This window comes from Pyxicephalus adspersus, chromosome Z, assembly GCF_032062135.1.
Source record: "Pyxicephalus adspersus chromosome Z, UCB_Pads_2.0, whole genome shotgun sequence".
Lineage (NCBI taxonomy): Eukaryota > Metazoa > Chordata > Amphibia > Anura > Pyxicephalidae > Pyxicephalus > Pyxicephalus adspersus.
Window position 1 is genome coordinate 7,772,036 of NC_092871.1, and position 19,840 is coordinate 7,791,875.

The 19,840-nt window shown below is 41.0% G+C and overlaps 1 protein-coding gene across 1 annotated transcript in view; it reads right to left on the minus strand.

Moving 5' to 3' along the window:
- Positions 1-13,054: 13,054 nt before the first annotated feature.
- LOC140343564 (butyrophilin subfamily 1 member A1-like) overlaps positions 13,055-19,840 on the minus strand; it is a gene marked incomplete in the record, with an annotated part of 14,229 nt that continues 7,443 nt past the window's right edge. The window contains 6 exon segments of the mRNA XM_072430271.1: positions 13,055-14,379; positions 16,362-16,388; positions 16,899-16,919; positions 19,183-19,215; positions 19,417-19,533; positions 19,636-19,840. Of these exon segments, the coding sequence (XP_072286372.1) occupies positions 13,862-14,379; positions 16,362-16,388; positions 16,899-16,919; positions 19,183-19,215; positions 19,417-19,533; positions 19,636-19,840 (921 nt within the window).

Sequence of the window (19,840 nt, forward strand, 5' to 3'; positions counted from 1 at the left end):
CCGTTGTCAAAGGTAACGGTGCGTGTTTCCGTCTTCTGTGGTGTCGGTCTACCTGTGATTGTGTGTTGGGCAAGGCGTAACTGTCACGTGGTAAGGGGGAAAGGGAGGAACAACAGAATAAAAACAGGAAGATAATGACAAATATAATAATGACAAAACCTCCAAGCTAGGGAGAGGGAAATGGTCACCACCTACTGCAACCCTAAATCTAGCCCTCACTCCTGTCAGTATGAATAGACCCTGAAGGTGGGAATATTCATACAACGGAACCTAGACCCTAGATACCCTGAAATGCCCTAAGAGTAGAGACAGGGTATGAGACTACTGGTTACTTCCCAGATGAAAAAAAACAGCGTCTTCCTGAGGTCTAGTAAGAACGAGGAAAGGGTAACAACAAAATATAAAGAGCAGTAAGCAAAGAAAGCAAAGAGACTGTCAGATAACCCCACGTGCAGCTCGTCTCTCAGATCTTCTAACCTCAGTCACGAGAAGGACCGTGACAATAACAGAGTGGTTAACCTTGACCTGCGATGGCCGTTCTCAGCCTTGGGGTGCGTGGACTGTTGCTGAGCGTGCTGGAAAGTCTATGCGCAGGGGTATGGGCTGAGAATGCCATGAACCACAAGACTGCAAGTTGGGTTTAAAATAGTCACAATAACCTTTTATTTACAAATAAAACAAGAAAAAAAAGAATTAACAGTAAAACTGTTGATGTTGCCAGGAGAGAGGTTTTGGGTGGCCTTAAACACATTTAGATCAACCTGTACTTAAGAGCAACCCCACCAGCTGGAAAATGTTACCAAAGTCTGGAGCTCCTACTTACCCCAAGGGGACCACGCTCCTGAAAGAACCACCATCCACCAACCAAATGGGTTACCTACTCCTAGACAGGGTCCTAATTTTATAACAATTCAATTGTCCTTCCCCTTTCAAAGACCACCAAACCAACCGATTTGTGGCGAAAATGGTCTTTCCACTTTGATGTGGATATTTTCTTACCACAACAAAAGCACCTTTTGGAGTTAAGTCCTACCAGTCCTTACAGGATCAATGATATGGATGTGTGATGATAATATAAAAAAATTCTACAATAACAATTTTACAAAAAATATCTAGTAGTGGTTCCCTTGCTTTTTTGCAAAAAGGCGTCATCATTGGTTGCTCTAATACCCAACACATCCTGGCTCCTCAATGGTTTGCCAGGATTAAGTTATATTATCCTAACCCAGCCAAAATCAAAATTGTCAAAGATGGCAACCAAGAAAAAGAAAAAAAGATGGCGACACCTGTGATGGAACTGGGACAAGTGAGTATAACGGGGTTTAGTTCAACTTTAATTGTTGCTCAATACTATTTGGCACATCTGGTCCAGACTCACTTCAGTCACCGTTCAGCTTGTGCTGCAATTTAAGACCAGTTTTGGCTTGTCAACATTTACCAATTATTTGTTGAGTAAAACAAAGAATGGCCCAAGCATACATGATTCTCTTTTATGTTGGGGAGGTGAAGCATAACGTGCTTTTTTTGTTTATCGCAGGTCAGATAAGTGTTCCCCAAGGAGCGGTTGCTTGGAATTTCTCTGCGTTCCCCTGAATGTCATCCAACAACTCTACGTTCAGATCATACAAGTTCTTAGCTGCCAATCTAGTGATCTCCATCATTGTGTCATTGTGGTGAGATTTATATTAAAATTGTTTGGCTCAAAATTATGAATGAAAATCAAGCCAAAGCTTTTTTTGAATGAATTATAAAGTAGGGCTTAGTAAGAACCCCTGTTTTTTTCTTTTCTCATTTGTGTTTAATTGAAGATTTATCCCATACTTTGAACACATTGAGGGGTCCTGTCTGGGCTATGCCCCCTTGCAGGTGACGTGGGATTACCTGGGGCGCAGAGTCTTCACCAGGGCACCCTGCAAGGGATGATGGGCCACCGAACTACTTTGCTGTGGGGAGAACACCAGGTCGCAGCCCCCAGGCTCTCCCCACCAGGGCTTTGGTGTAATGACGGTCAAGAGCAGATATTGAGTAGGATGACTCAAGAGAGGCAAGATCTAGGTGGATCAAGGTCAGGACAGGTGGCTGCCATCCCAGTCCCAGATCAGGCACAGGTCAGGGCAGGTGGCTGGCAAGTGTGGTCCAGGTTCAAGCACAGGTAGGGGCAGGCTGCAGACAATTGTAGTCAAAGTCGGACACAGGTCAGGAATCCAAAAAGCACGATATGGCTGTAGTGAACAGGTGTACTGAACAAATCTCAGGTAACGAGGCCTAGGATCCAATAAGAAGAGCCTGGAATCAGGGAGGTACCGTATTTTCCGGCATATAAGACGACTTTTTAACCCCGAAAAATCTGTGCCAAAGTCGGGGGTCGTCTTATACCCCGGGTACCAGTACTTACCTGCAGCTTGTCCGGCGTCCCCGCGAGTCGCATCCCCGCGAGTCCTCGTTTGCAAGCTGCACAGGAAAACGCGAGCCTGCACAGGAGGACGTGAGCTTGGATTGGCTCTCCAGTGGAGAGCCTGGATTGGAGAGCCTCTCTAAAATAAACTCCAAGCACCAAAACTTACAAATACATTTTTATTGGATCCTTTTTTTTAGATGTCTTCAATTAACATATTACAATCTCTACGTCTTACTTTATCAGCTCGCTGCTTTACCTCAAGTCTTCTTCCTTATCAGCAGGTATATTTTTTGCTCCAAGATTTTTAAAAAAAAAGCAGGACAGATCTAATAAGTGGGTCTTTCATTTTGCTGAAAAGACCACAAGTCCAGATCCTTGCAATAGAAAGGTTATCACACCTCCAGTGCTTGGTGTCTTCTACAATCCCATCATTCCAGTGCTGCAGCCACTGACATCTGGGAATGTTAGATGCCCCCTACTGGGCACCGTGGTCCTATACTCTGATCCCTATGTCACTTCAGGGGTCACACAGGCGTTTTTTCCTTGTAGTGAGTGTAATGTAAAGAACCACAAAGACTCGCACATATTCAGTCTAGAAGTAATTTATTGCACTTCAACGTGTTGGAGACAGGGTTAGAGCAGTGGAGTGTCAGTTACAAGCAGTTTAAATCCAGTAGCAGTAAATCTCGTTCAGTACTTACAGGTAACCTTTAGTATCCTCGCTGAACTCATCATCCATAACAGACAGTGGGAGAATCATCTGTCCTCTGGAGTGGATCTCCCAATTGAAGTGAGAGACTCCAAACCCACGTTGGAGATATCTCCAAATCCAAAAAGTGGCTTTTTTCCACATGGGAAAAAAAGCCAATCTCACGCATGCACTCTTTTCTTCCCATTTACAACAAGGTACGTCACCCGATCTTGCAGCTGCACAGAGTGGGATTGGGTAACGTAGCTAGAAGAAAAAAGAAGATGGCAGCATCCGGTGCTTCCTCCGTACTGAGATGGAGGAGGATTCCAGGATTGCATGGGACCCAATCCAGGAAAGCTCAAAGGAATCAAAGGATCTGTGGAAGTAAAGGTGAGTGGTTTTTTTTAGTTTAATTCCGCTTTAAGCACAAATAGTTTCCTGTCCCTAAATACTTTCTTATGTGTTCCCTCCACATTGAATTCCTCCTTTCAAGCAACCATTACAACCATTGGGAACCAGGCTCATCTTCCCAGTGGTCCAGACTCTGGACTACCTAGGCCATGTGGCCTTGGGGCCAATCTGCCCAGAATCCTTTAGATTTTTCTAAGCCATGCATCGGGAGGGTTTGAAACACCCGCTGAGAAAGGCATCTAATCATAGTCATACCATAAATAGTATAGAAGAGGTAATTTTGTTACATCAGGTAGGTAGGTTATTTAAAAAGCAAACAGTAAATTGTAGTTTGTGTATACCAGGATAGGTGAATGCATGATAGAAATCAGAGGGATTGCACCATCTCTGTGCCCTAGACACCATAGATGACCTATGATAAAAATCATATTTATTGTCTCCTTTTATCCATATGCCACTCTCTGCTGCCAGCTTGTGAATTCATGGATGCTACTTACTTCCCCAACTGCCTTCATTATTATTATAACCCAGCATTTATATAGCGCCGACATATTATGCAGCGCTGTACAAAGTTCATAGTTTTGTCATTAACAGTCCCTCAAAGGGGCTCACAATCGAAAGTCCCTACCATAGTCATAAGTCATTAACACAGTCTTAGGTCAATTTTTTTTGGGGGGGGGGCAATTAACCTAACTGCATGTTTTTTGGACTGTGGGAGGAAACCGGAGTACCCAGTGAAGCCCATGTAAACACAGAAAGAACCTGCAAACTCCATGCAGATAGTGTCTTGGTCAAGATTCCAACCTGGGACCCAGTTCTGCAAAGGCCAGAGTGCTATCTACTGAGCCACCAAAAATCAGCTCCAGGATTCCAACTGTCCCAGCACCCGAGAATATTGCAGTGGAACAAACAAAGGACTAAAAATTAAACAATGATGGAACTGGGGGTGCCTGACACTTACCCGATTAGTTATAAAGAGAAAGGTCCAAAGGTTCTGGTGGTGGGTCAACAATCCAGTGGTCAATCTAAAGCTAGATAACATCAGATGAACCCTCACCGACCTAATTTGGGTTCTGGGTAACTTGGAGGATGATTATGTCATGGAAGCTTTTTAGGGTGATTTTTTTTTTTATGTAATGTTATTGGGGCCCTTCTTAGTTATGGAGCCCTTATCCAAGGTAAAAATTCCATTGGTTTGTAGTGTCCGCAGTCATGTGGCCGGTGGCCTGCAATATGGAGGACAGACAAAGGTTTGGTATTCAGTCCTTCAATGATCTATACCCCTTCAGTTTTTTTATGTATTCACTGTACATAATAATAGCTTTTGTGGTCATTGAGCTTGGCTTGCTCCTTAGGATTGACTTCCGATCCTTGGATAGTCCCACAGAATCCGGCTGGTTGGGGGCTTTGGAACCACAAATAATTGTATTGCTTTCCCTGACCTCGTTGGGGAGATTTACCCGGTCTCTGTGACCACAGGACCAGAAATTAGGCGAGCTGTTGTTTTTGGGACTTGAAGACCCAGTGATAGTAAGCCAACCCAGCATTCAAACCTTCCCCATTACATTGGTTATAGACTGTAACTTCACCTGAAAAAATTCCAGAATCAACAAGAAATGAAGGAGAATCTCAAAAATGTTCAATATAAGTAGAGCACTAAAGCAAACTTGTAACTGAGACTGACTGCAGACATACTACAGGAGACGGTCAGAGACTGCAGACATTGTACAGGAGACGGTCAGAGACTGCAGACATGCTACAGGAGATGGTAAGAGACTGCAGGCTTAATAAAGAAGATGGTCAGAGACTGCAGACATTGTACAGGAGACGGTCAGAGACTGCAGACTTAGTACAGGAAATGGTCAGAGACTGCAGACATTGTACAGGAGATGGTCAGAGACTGCAGACATTGTACAGGAGATGGTCAGAGACTGCAGACATTGTACAGGAGATGGTCAGAGACTGCAGTCATACTACTAGAGATGGTCAGGGACTTCTAATACTCCACAGAAGTGATTGGCGATATACTGAAAGAATGGTTGGAGATTAGGGACATCCAAAAAGACTATAAAAATTAAACATACGTTATGAGACTGCTAGAGTTAGGGCTGTACAGTAAGAAACAAAGAGCCACATGTAGCTATTGGGCCCTCAGGTTGGTGACCAAGATGTCACAGATGTTCTGGAATGCTCGAGGCTCCTGGTCACATAAGGTCACCTAAACCACCAAATATACAAAGCATTATTTTAGACTCTTCTAATCTTAGCTTCTCCAGGCAGAGACCCAGACAGACATATGGCAAATATAACACTGGCTACACCTCACATAAAATATTCAGAGCTATTTGCAGAACTTCCTCTCATATGGGAAAAACTGTCAGATCCCATGTTTATTGCATAGTTTATGGAGTGTTTGAATATCTAATAAAGTTGGGGGTTCTGTATCTGTAATCACAATTATCATCTTAATGACTCATATAACAGCTGTATCAGGGGTGCCGGGTAACACTATGGCATGTTTATGGTGCACTGGCATCAATGATTAACCACCACCACCACCACCATGTATTTTAAGCCTAAAATTATTACCCCCTGCAGGTTTTCTGCTTTATGAAAGCAGAAAATCTGCAGGATCAAATTCAACCTGGGGTACCTATGGGGGCAGTGTTGTGATCTGGGGTATCTGTAAGGGCAGTGTTTTAATCTGGGATGCCTGTGGATGCAGCATTATGATCTGAAGTGCCTGTGTTAGCAGTGTTATGGTCTGGGGTGAAGGTAGCGGCAGTGTTATGATTTGGGGTACCTATAGGGGCACTGTTGTGATCTGGGGTGCCTTTGGCTGCAGCATTAAAATGTGGGGTACCTGTTAGGGCAGTGTTGTGATCTGGGGTGCCTGTAGGGGCAGTGTTGTGATCTGGGGTACCTGTAGGGGCAGTGTTGTGAATTGGGGTACCTGTAGGGGCAGTGTTGTGATCTGTGGTACCTGTAGGGGCAGTATTAGGATCTGGGGTGCCTGTGGGGGCAGTGGTATTATCTTGGGTACCTGTAGGAACAGTGTTATAACCTGGGGTGACCTGTAGGGGCAGTGTTATGATCTAGGGTGGATCTGCTTCTTTTTGGCTTGGCAGTTCCCACTCTGAACGAGTCATTTTGGTTATGAAATGGTTAAAAGAAGAGAAAAAAGCCGCCATACCATACAGTGTCCATTAGATGTCACTAGTAATCCATTACTGGGGAGCCAAGAGAATATTATTATTTTTATTAAACAGGATTTATACAGCACGAACATATTACGCAGCGCTGTACATTAAATAGGGGTTGCAAATGACAGACTAATACAGACAGTGATACAGGAGGACAGGACCCTGCCCTGAAGAGCTTACAATCTAGGAGGTGGGGAAAGTAACACACAATAGGAGGGGAGATATGTAGTGGTGGGAAATAGTGATGGTTATAAAAGACAGATGGGTAGATGAGGTTGAAGCGTGGGGTTTTGAGCACTCTTTTAAATGAGCAGAAAGTAGGAGCAAGCCGAATAGAACAAGAAGACCATTTCAGAGAGTTGGGGCAGCTCTAGAGAAGTCTTGTATCCGTGCGTGTGATGAGGTTATGAGTGAGGAAGTCATTAGTAGGTCATTGGAGGAGGATAGATAGATAGATAGATAGATAGATAGAGTTACTTCTTTTGTTGATTTGGATGTATGCTTGGGGTCATTGTCATGTTGAAAGGTGAATTTCCCCGTTCATCGTTTACCTTTCTAGCAGATGCCTGAAGGTTTTGGTCAAAGAAACCCCATCCCTACAGTGAAGCATGGTGGTGGCAGTATCTTTGGGCTTTGTGATTGCCATATTTTAGCTGGAACTGGGACTTTGGTCAAGGTGGAGAGAACAGTCCCAAATACCGGTTACTTTTCTATCTGATGTGCATTCATGTGTTAAGAATGTAGAGAGTATTAAAGAATGAGAATACAAAGAATTCCTCAAATTAGTAATGAGGTTTCTCCAAGAGTTGGCATTTTTATCCTCCATCTTTCACTTTTCTTACGGTATTTTTTTACTAATAATAATGTCTTCTTTCTTCGTAAATGTGTGCTCCTTCTCCTACGCACATCACTGCTTAACATCATTATATAAAGGGGGTTCCCAACCATTGACAGATCTCCTCCCATACCTTTCATGACATTATATATCTGTATGTGTTTGGGATTATGATTTCTCCTTATCTCTGATTGTTACTTCTGCTTTACACATAGGGTGTCCTCTCCTTTATAAAAATGCTTTCTATTTATCTTTTAACAATTTACTTTCTTAAGCTTAGAATATATAGAAAGATAAATAGAATGTACAGCGCTGCATAAGATGTTAGTGCTTTATAAATGCAGTTTATCAATAACAATCAAATTACAGAAAGACTAATGAATTGATGAATAGAGAAAAGAGAAAGAATAGAACAGAATAGATAAATAGTTATAGAATATAAGAAAGAAAGAAAGATAGGATAAACAGAAAAAAAGAAATGAAAGAATAGAACAGGAGATAGATAGATAGATAGATAGATAGATAGATAGATAGATAGATAGATAGATAGATAGATAGATAGATAGATATGGGATAGATAGATAGAGGGATAGATAGATAGATAGATAGATAGATAGATAGAATGATCAGAGCTCTGACCTGAGATCTGTTGATGGAAGGAAATTCTATGAATGTTGTGGATTATATTAAAGAGAAGATGTTGCCATACCGCACAGTGTCCAGTAGATGTCGCTGCTGGTGCATTGTTGGATTGCCACTCCTTGCATTGGCCATAATATTGATGGAGAAGTCAGGGAACACAAGTTAGCATTGTGTAATAAACATCATCATGTAAATGAGGTGTAATTGTCAGATAATAGCAATCATCTTACATAACTCTGTGTCTAAACAGGGATGCTAATGATGATGTGTGAAGGAGGCTGCCAGACCTACAGTCCATGAGTCACACAGATAATATCATCACCGTGTAGATTAGGTCTTGGGAAGAGATGGCATCCCGGGAGATCATCGATGTCGGTTATTATACAATCCTGGAACACGCAGCGTGTGCTACATTCTAGATCAATATGGAACACAGGAATGACTGAATATTGCAGAAAAAGTAATTCTGTGCGTGAATCACATTTGTGAAAATATCACAAATTTATCAAGCTGAGGATTCAATTTATTGCTGCGGGGGGCCGACAGTAGAATTGGCATTTAAATCTTGAATATGCAGCAAATTAACTGCACCAATTTCCTTCCATGAGATTAAAGCTAAACTCCAAGCTGATATAACTAAATGTAGGTTTCTGCAGTTTTGTGTTCAATATTAGATCAGCAAGCAAAATAATGTTTGCACCTGGATGTGCTTTAGTATCAGCTTTTTGCAATACCTGCACAGCAGAGCTCAGAGGGTGGGAGGGGAGAAGCAGCATAGAAGCCAATCAGCTCATACGCTGGCAAAGAACATTCATTCAGACTGCCTAAAAGGCCAATCACTGTCCAGTCACAAGCAGGGGGCGTGTCCATGACAGCCTTAGCTTACAGGAACTGGGTCAAATAATGCTGCCCATCTCCTAACCTATCTATCAAGGCAAAAAAGATATGCATATGTAAGAGCTGTATTACTTGCCAAAGGATATGTTGTTTTCTCTCTCCTGCTCTGCATAAAAAAGGGGAAGGGGCTTGAGCGTTCTCTGGTGCAGTTTCACTTTCACTTACAGGTCTCATACCCAGCCCCACCCTATGACTAGACAGTAAAAGGAGAAGCAGCACTCTGATGAGGCTCTCTATCACTTTGCTCCCTCATCCTATCAGCATGCTTCTCCTTCCTCCTCTCTAAGCCTTGTTTTGATATCAGGTCAAAATCTATTTACAGAACTGCGTTGATTTTGTTCTCTTACAGTATAAAAAAATTGAAATTTGCCATTTCTGTGTTTGTTTATCAGCTTACCTAATACCACCAACCAATCACTTTTCGGCTTCAGGCTTATAAGTCTTTAATTCTCATGCTAAGCGTTTCCTGCAAAAAGTAAATATAATAAATATTCACTAAACATGGAACAGCAATTACTGAATTGTAAATTTTGCTAATCTGCAGGATTCAATGAAGATTCAACAGCGCACGCTTAAAGGCGGGACGACGTCCGCGTTGGGAATATTTGTGTGCTCTCCCTCTCTTGTTGGCCGCTTCACTCCAGAGCTTGTTTACATTTTGTCATTTTAAATCTATAAAAGATACTTATTAGCATGGAAGGAATCTGAATATGTAATGAGCAGGGAAGAATGCTGATGAGATATGTACAGTATACACAGCAACCAATCAGATATCGGTTTAATCAAAACAGGTTTAAAAAGGCAAATTCTCATTGGGTATTGAGGTTCCTGGGCATTCCCAAACCCAAATTTACAACTTGAAGATACATTTTAAATTTGGAACATAAACGTTAATCCAAATTTGGAACTTCAAGATACATCTCCCTAAACTAAATTCCGATCTTAAAGGTACATCTTATATTTAGGAATGCCATAATATATCAATATCCACCATATATCCAAATTTACCCAAATTTTTGGACTTGAAGATACAACTCTCAAACTCAGATTATAAACTTAAAGGTACTTCTTAAATTTAGGTGGACCCAGTTTTGAGACTTGAAGGTAGGTTCCAAGTTTGGTACTTGAAAGTACGTCCTTAATTCAGCTTTGGGTCTTAAAGATATATCTTGCTAACCTAAATTTTAAACTAGATGATATATCTAAAATTTACGATGAACATTGAGGACGTGAAGGGAAATCTCAAATTTAGGATGATGAAAATTTCCTTGAATTGAAGGTACAACTTTCTAACTTGAATTTGGAACTGAAAAGTACATTTCCTTAACCCAATTTTTTTGGACTTGAAGAAACATCTCTCTGACACAGAATTTGAACTGATTGGTACACCTTTCAAACTGAAATTAGGAACTTTTCAAATTTAGGAGGACCCAAATTTAGGACTTGAAGGTACTTCTCAAATTTAGAAGAACCCTATTTTGGGATCTGAAGGTACATTTAAAACTTCCAACTTCATGACCTTAATTTAAATTTCTCGCTAACCTTAGTTTTGAACTAGATACATCTCGAATTTAGAATAGCCAACATTAGGGCTTGAAGGTACATTTCCAACTTTTGGACCTGAAGGTAATTCCCAAATTTAGCAATTTATGAAGATCCAAAGTTATCCAAATGTAAGGCTTAAAGGTACATTTCAAATTTAGGAAATTTACCTAAATATGGGACTTAAAGAGACATCTTGTCTACCTAAATTTAAAATCTCAATTTAAGATGACCCACATTTAGGGCTTAACAGTACATTACATTTTAAACTTGGATTTAAAATCTGAAGTTTAGGACATATGCACATTTAGGACTTGAAGGTGTAGCTCCCTAACCCAATTTTGGGACTTGAAGATACATCTCTCTAACTCAAATTTACAACTTGAAGATAGTAAATCTCAAATTTAGGATAATCCAAAATTAACTAAATTTAGGACTTAATGATCCATCGTCTTTACCCAGATTTTGTACTTGAAGGTATAATTTTCTAACGCAAATTATGAACTTGAAGGTAAGTTTCAAATTTAGGAGAACACAAATTTCGGAGTTGAAAGTACATCTCCGCCACCAAAATTCAGGACCTGAAGGTACATCACCTTAAACTAAATTTAAGACCTAAAGGTATTTCTCAAATTTGGGGCTTGAAAATTTCATCTCTTGAATCTAATTTTAGGGCAACCACGTTTAGGAACCAAAAGTATATTTCAAAGGGAAATCTCTCTAACCCTAATTTTGCAGCTCTCAAGGTCCCCTGTGTACCCTGACAATTTTACGTTTTTATGACAATTAGTGTGGGAATAATGACAGGATAATGACAGCAGCATGGACACAGACACAGCCCTCATACTGCTGTATGAGGGGTGGGATTATCTCCCAGTACAAGGTGGACGCGGAACAGCCACAGTTGATTGGTGAGGCCTATAATACACGCCCACTCAGGGAGATAACACTGAGCATGCTCAGGAAGCTCCCTCTCCTGGTAGCATGATCTCATAGAGAGACTGGCGCCCCGTCCCCCACAAGACAGTGAGCAGAGAGAGCAGAGAAGGAATGAGGAAAGGGCCAGATCTGGCAGCAGTAGGTTTGGTACCCTTTAACTATACAATGACAATCAGGCTAATCACTACAATATAAATACGGCAGTGAAAAAGAGAAAGTGCCGCTCTCCCAAACATGGAAATCTGGAGGAGCTGATCACCAATTTATAAAGGGGCAAACAGGTTGCCCCATTATAGATAGGCCCATAAATGTCTTTCACTTTTCTGTAATGAATATCTTCCTTTCATTTATTCTTGTTCTGTAAAAGAGGGCAAATAAGTATGATTGGGTTGGTTTTCAAGTAAGTAATACAGCTCTTGCATATTCAAGTATAAAAGACACACTATAGGGAAAAATTCTTTTTCAAACAATTACAAAAAAACCTCCAAAAAACAGATTGTGTGAATTTACTGGGTTGACTCCCCTATGACCTGATCAGTCAGTTTGTTTACTTTACCGAATGCATTTTGATACAAACTAGCCCCAAAATGGTCTTTTAATGATGCTTTGACAGTGTTTTGAAAAACTTTATCGGCAAAGGTCAAAAACAAAGGACAAAACACATTAAAGTTTAACATAGAAGAAACCAGCAATCTATAAAAATCTGCCGGTCCCACACGTGTATAATAACAATTCTCAGCTTGTTGTGGTGGGACCCCCGCTGACTTGCTGAATAATTTAGCGCAGATTCAGCTCGTAGCATATTTTTATTCAATTGTATAGTTTACGCTGTGTGAGCAATGTGCTCCTACGCCCCTCGCTCCCGAAGAAAAAGCCCCCGCTGCAAGCCAAACAGCCTGATGATTGCGTATTTTAAAGGAAACCAAAGGTATGTTTAAGGTGGCTACAAGTTTACAGTGACAATTACCTGGATTGGATTTTTAACAGGATTTTTACTTTTATGCTGTTTTTATGTTTTTTCAGAGCTTTTGTAATCTGTATGCTACCCAATATGATCATATGATGACTGACACAATGTACATATACATGGGTTTGAAAAAAATGTAACATGCATTATTACCACCTTAAAGTGTAAATTCTGGCAAATTTTCCTTAAAAATAAAGTTATCACGAGCTGCATAAACTAATAAAGCAGGTAAGGCTTCAATACTCAACTTCAGTCCATAGGTGTCCACTGCAGTAATCCCTTTTCACCACAAGATGTCCTCAGTCTTCCTGATTGATTGAAGCCCAGTGTCATTAAATTCAGAAGACTGGGGAGATACTATGAATGTAGGGTCCCATTGATTCGTCCCTTGATGGTGTCCCCATGGGGCTCTGCTCCCAGTCATTACATCAGTGCAACTTTGTATCATCCAGGACAACCCAATGCTGCTAGAGTGGTAAAGAGGAACCTGCAGGTCATATGACCCAAATGAAGACATCTGTAAGTAAATATGTATATATGTATATATATATTTTTTATTTGCATGCTTATAAATCTGCAGCTTTCATTACAATGACAATCCTTTAAAAAAGACCCCTGTTCAGGTACTTCCTGTTTTAGGGTGACAATGATCTGGCCCCATTTCCCAATTGTGTTTCTGTGTTATCACCTTGTCACACGGACTTTCAATGGAGAATAGAAGTGGTTTCAACATACACTGCAAGGACAAGATTCTCCGCTGTCAGAAATACACACCCTGAGAAATACCATGGAGCCATCTCATGAGTGAATGTGGATATCAAGTGGCTGTAAAAAATGCTGCAAGACTGCAGCAGCACACAGCTGCGCCAATACATGGAAACAAGTTGTAGACAGAGTTTTCTTGAATTTCTTTATTATTGTCATTTGTTATTGCAGTGCTTTAGCAATTAAACGCCAATCAGGGTTCCATATACTTAAATTGCATAGCTCATAGTGTCAATAAAGCCCACAGTTGCAGCATTTGAGGGAATTTGCATAGTGGGCAGGGGGCTGACTTCAGAATATCTGGACCAGGTTACAGCAGTATGCTATAAGTCTTTCTGCTGCTGCTTCAGGGCTCCCTGTACAAGGTTTCTTCATGGCTTGGCCCATGGACCATCTCAGAACTCTCATAGACATACAACATGTGCCTAATGCCCAACCCCTGAGGAATATTTAATTACCTTTTAGTCACACCCACTGATTGACAGGGTCTGTTCAGTTGCCATAAATTTACATCTAATTTGGCCAGCTGATAAATTCTGAATTAGATTTGCCCAGCTTTGGATTCAAAGCATTATGTATTTAAAGAGAAAGCAATGCCTGGTCCAACATAATAAAATGGATAGACGGGCTCAGTGAAGTTCTCAGTGAAAGTGTAGAGGTGCCTGTAAGTGTCCACATCATAAAATGACACTCTCCCCATGTCATAATTCAAATGAATTCCGACTTTCTGTATTCGCCCAGCTTCAAGCGCAATGGGCTCTGGTGGGGCAGATAGAGCAAGGTAACCTTCATTTGTTCCTCTGATGGCCCATATCAAAGCTTCGGGACACTCTCTCTGACCTCCGGTCCTCCTCACTGACCCACCGGCTATCCCAAGAGACCAGAACTCTCCGCTTCTTTCTAAAATCTCCGTCTCCCAGTAGTGGACTCCTGATTGGAAGGCCGTCTGACCAAGGACACAAGGCTCAGTGTCAAACCTCTCCGGGTTTTGGGGGACATCTTGGACCACATCAGTGGTTGAGATGATGCGACTGTCGGGAGAGACTAGAAGGCCATAATAAGCCGTGGAAGGATCAAACAAAATCGATTCTGTAAGGAAAAGCATTAAAAAAAGAATATCGTCACAGCACATCAGGAATATTGAATACATTTGCCAAAACATGGTACAACCTTAATACACTTAAAATTCTGACCTAAAGGGTCCTGATTTATTAAAGCTTTCGAAGGCTGGAGAGGATACACTTTCATCAGTGAAGCTGGGTGATCCAGCAAACCTGCAATGGATCAGGTCCAGGATTGAAAGCATTTGCTAGCAAATAGTTTGCTGGATCACCCAGCTTCACTAATGAAAGTGTATCCTCTCCAGCTTTTTAGAGCCTTAATAATTTAGGCCCAATGTGTCACTAAAGTCAAAAATATAATAAAAAGAAGACAAGTCATTTTGTTTTATGTTATACTAATACATTACTTCCTCCATTCGTTCATTTAGTCCCCATTAAAACCTTCCATCCTTTGCAGAGAGAAGCATATACCCAATGACTGTGGCTACAGTTCATGCTCCGATCAGAATATCTTCATTTGTAGCCACTCTATTACAGTAAATTATTTTCAAGAACATGTTTATGGAAAAATATCTATGACTTAAAGCAGAACTAAACTAAAAATAAAAAAATTACACTTACCTTTAATCCCGCAGAACCCTCAATGGCGCTGGTCCTTCCCATGATCCGGTCCCACGTCGTCCTAGAATTCCTCTTCGTCCCGGCGCAGAGGAAGCGATGGGCACCGCCATCTTTAGTTTTTTCTTCTGTCTTCTTCTTGTCTTTTTGCTACATCATCTGATCTCACACTGCGCAGGTGTGAGATCGGGGGGAAGTAGCCACTGTTAAGGGGAAAAAAAGAAAGCCGATCTCACTGCAGCATTTCGTTCCCCTTGAAGCAGCCAGAGCCTCCCAGGATGCATGACGTAGGTATCCCGGGTGGCTTTGTGCTCCCATTATGTCTTAGTCAAGACTTAAAAGGGGTGGTGCACCAAAAAAGAAAGGTGTTGCACAAAAAATAATTTTAGATTAGAAGGGTTGTCTACCCTTCAATGTAAAGTAAAAATGTTGAGTTTAGGTCCACTTTAAATGTGATTGTGGTCTTTATTTCACTCTTACAAAATGGAAGGTTCTTTTTAGTCTACCACAGCTAAATTTATCACCATCATTGGTGGTGTAAGCATTCTTTTATAAATAATTTTGCATCAGACCTTTTAATGTGTCAAAGAGGAGGTTTGCTTTGAAGGCAAAAACCAGCATTCAGTCAAAAGGAACCAAAGAAAGACCATCCAATTGGTCTCCAAGGGTTGGGTAGGTTGGGTCCCTTCCTGTAAGTCCATTTACAGACTCAATCCCTACGAGCCCTAATGCCATCATATTGACCTGGGCTCATATTTGGATGCTGCATCCTGATGTGACTACTGTTATCCGCAGCCAAAGCAGAAAAAAGCCCCAGGATCATGGGGTTAAGGTATGTGTTGAACTCGTTAGTGTTTAACTATTTTTCGATTTGCTTCATTGTAACTACGTCTCCCTAAGGGAACCAAAAAGGCGAAACGCATCAGCTTGCAAGACGTCCAATAATTAGACCACTATAAGATGGGTATTGTATAGTTGAGCTATCCATACCCTATGGGTTTGAGAGAAATGGGTTTTGGACAAAACTATTAAACTCTGTACAATTGAATTGTAAATGTTTTACAATATAGAAGTGAATATTAGCCTTTAAACCTCCTCTTTCCTCCCTTCATTTCAAAAAATATTAAAATCAATAGATCAGGGTTGCCAATCACTAGCCCATTTCATGATGTTGACGTCAAGTGATGGTCATTCATTCATTTGGCTAATTTTGCTGCTGGTTGTAAGTAACTGAAATCATCAAATAGTCAAATGAAATAACCACTAAAACACAAAGGGCTATATTTATAAAACAGGAAATCAAACATTCCCTCCAAAAAAACAGGGAATGTTTAATGGAATGTCAGATTCCCTGTTTTACACAGCCCAAGGTGATCATGAATATCTACTTACCCTTTTTGATAGAAATCGTCCTCCATTCTAAAAAATAAAAAAAAAATAATAATAATAAACAGGATTTATATAGCGCCAACATATTATGCAGCGCTGTACATTTAATAGGGGTTTCAAATGACAGATGAATACAGACAGTGACACAGGAGGAGGAGAGGACCCTGCCCCGAAGAGCTTACAATCTAGGAGTTGGAGGAAGAAGCACACAATAAATAAAAATAGGGATTATTTCAGCCATAACATTTCCATTTTTAGTCTTGTTGGCTGCTACAGCACAAATGGACTGAAATGAAATGTTGCTAATGACAAAGCTCCATTATTAAGGGAACAACAACAAGAGTCACAGTGTTGGCTGCAATGAATGTGGAGCTCGTATTGACAGCGATCACATGGTCAGTCAGGGTGAATATCTCACATTTTTTCCTCTATCCTAAAAGTGCCATTTACATTTCGTTACTAGAGAAGCGGGAATTATTAACAGCACTTTACTTTCTCTATACAAATATCCCTTAAGAACATCAAGACAATGACACTTACCAACTTCTCGTCTCAAGGCCTCTGCAAAGAAAGACAAATCTAGTTATTCCAGCAACATTACCTTTATGATTATCATTACTTTGTGCTTTACACATTAAACATTTTATGCCATGAAAAACATTTGTAATATGTTTCTGTAAAGTTGGAACATCCGCTTTTTCATATATTTCAGGTACTCCATTGGTGAGATAGCACCACCAGAACTCACAGTTTTGCCCAATCACCGTGGTCATTGGAAAAACTGAGAACAACATCACTTTCTATTGATCTGATGTGACCTGTGATGGTAGACAGAGGGCTCTGTGGTGTAAAAGTAACTCGACCTCCCCATAAAATAGTTCAAAGCCATTCACAGATGAATGATGTAGGTTAGGTGTTCTCCAGGTGGTGCAAACAACCAACCTCAAAGCTAAAGGAGAACTTTTATTAGTGAGTTAATGGCAAAGAAGAGTAGATACAGTAAATTTTTTTTCTCTGAAATACATTGGCAGCCTGATTTCTTTTGGCAGCTTTTGAGCTCTTTTGTTCCTGTGCTATGTGTGCCAATCCTCCAGCATAGCACAATCATGTATGAAGAGCACCACTCATGGCCAATGTAATCCAAAGACATTTGGGGCCAAATTTTTATCAGAGAGTCCATATTGCTTTATGTTTTCTGTTACACTGCTGCCCTTTCCATTTGTCAGGCAGTGGTATATATCCAACACAACGTAACAGAGCCCAGGGAGCTCATGTGGGTTATGTGATCTTCCCTATTCCATTCTCAAAGTTCTCTGCTCATTGAAGAAAAGATAGCCCAATGATTGGGGAACAAAATCACGGGAGTCCCCATGTGTGCACAGGTAATCCCCTACCAGGACCTGCACTGACCACACCCACTCTGATTCCAAAAACGTGCTCTCCACAGAGCCCGCACTGACACCGGACTCCGTGCACAGGGAATCCCTCTTGTCTCCCTGTTGGGCGTGTGCTGTGCGAGACCCGCAAAGACCACGCCCACACTAACCCTGAGTACGTGCTGGTTGGTCGGCCCCCACACCTCACCAATCCAAACCCACACCTCACCAAATTTTCGCCTCACCAAATCTGGCACTTTTGGTAAAAAGTTTGTACACCCCTGATCTAGACCAACCATTCTTATCCAGGGTTCCTTCAGTGGTTGTTAGGGGTTCTCTAAATTTCAGTTGATTAACCTTCGATCTAATTGTGCCTACATTGTTCCGGTTTCCAATTGACAAAGCCAATAGGCAGACACAATTGATTTTGTGGTTTAGATGGGTGGCAACACTGTAAAGGACATTCTTCATAAATATGACTCCATTGGGCAATTTTGTCCTACTGACCTTCAATGAGTTCATGTTCCTGAATTAATTCAATAGAGACCATTTATTTTAAAGGTTCCTCTATAATAAAAAGGCCGATCTAGACATTTTTCTTAATATGGGGATCACCAACAATGTATCTTTTAGGGATCCTCGGCAGCATGTTACTTTCAGGTAGACCTGAACACCTTATTGGAGGAAATCTCTCTAACTGATAGCAATAGCTTGAACCTCTTTAATCTTTATTTAAATGATCTTCTTGAATGAGAGCTCTGTTACATTATTTCGTCCTTCAGTTTCACCCTTGATTTTGTATACGCAGTGTAAATATCTAATTGTGTAAACTTCTGCTTCCTGTTTTTAAAAGTGGATGAATGGATAATATTTAATAAACTGTTGCAACTGTGAAACACTGGTAAAGGATATTGGTAATTTGTATAATAAAACTTCCTAAATGTTGCAACCTTAGACCTAATAATATATACACGCTATAATTTACATTCCTTTTTTGCCTTCAAAAAAGGTGGAAATGCTTAGACATCCGGGCTACTTGGTACCTGAGATTCACCATGCTTTGTCCTGCTGACCGTTGTCACAGGGACTAAAGGTGAAGTCCGTGGGAAGATCTCCCAGTGAGGTCTGGTGTTGGTGACAACTGTCTAAGAGGGTTTCCCTTCATGTTGGAATGATTTTCTCCTGGTGAGAAGAATGATCATCAAGGGGAAATAGCCTAATGTATATTTAAAGCTCAGGTTCAGGCTTAATGCTGGTCGGAGGACTGTGGCTGCAACCCAACACAGAACTTATGTGACCACTGCAGACGGCCCAGTTAGCCCATCAGGTCTTAGCCCATCAGATATGCAGTTCTACTGAAGAAGCTCACTTAGTATGCTGACAACACTTCTGCTGATTGCAAGGTAGGAATTTTACTGGGAATTACCAATAAATGTTGTATCACTTACCTGCGTATTCATCTTTTTCTTGCAGTTGTCTCTCTGCAATGACATAAGAGACGTTTGTAAATAATGGTTATCAGATGGTAATAATCCAGCATTGGAAGCTAAATTTAAAGCTCAACCAAAGTTCTGTGGTGCCTCCACAGTTTGGAAAGTGAAGGTAAGTATAATTTTTTCCTGCTGCTCCTTGATCCAAGAAAGAACCTGGCCTGCCCTATTGAGGTTGTAGCCCCACTTTACCTTTCTCTTTGTGTTTTGAGTAGAAGAACCAAGCCAACACAGCAAAGCCAGCAAGGCTAAGGATTAAGAAGATCCAGAAGGCAATCGCCCAAGGGGAGGCTCGAGGAAATATGTCATCTGTGCAATGTAAGATGGAAAAACCAAAAGGGGAAAGGGTCAGAGAGAAATGTTGTTTCCATTTTGAGCTTACGGCTTGATTTATAAACTGAGGACACCAACCTGAAATGGCCACATAGACGCCCATCTCTGCCTTGGTCACGGGATGTTTCAGACCACAGTAGAGGTGCCCATCTGAGGCGTCCTCAAGGTAAATGTTGCTTTTTACATGGAACAGTCCACTGGAGGTGTTTCTCTTTGTACTGGGATCTCCTGGAACCACCTCGCCATTTCCTTTCACCCAGAACATTGCTGGTTTTGGAAACCA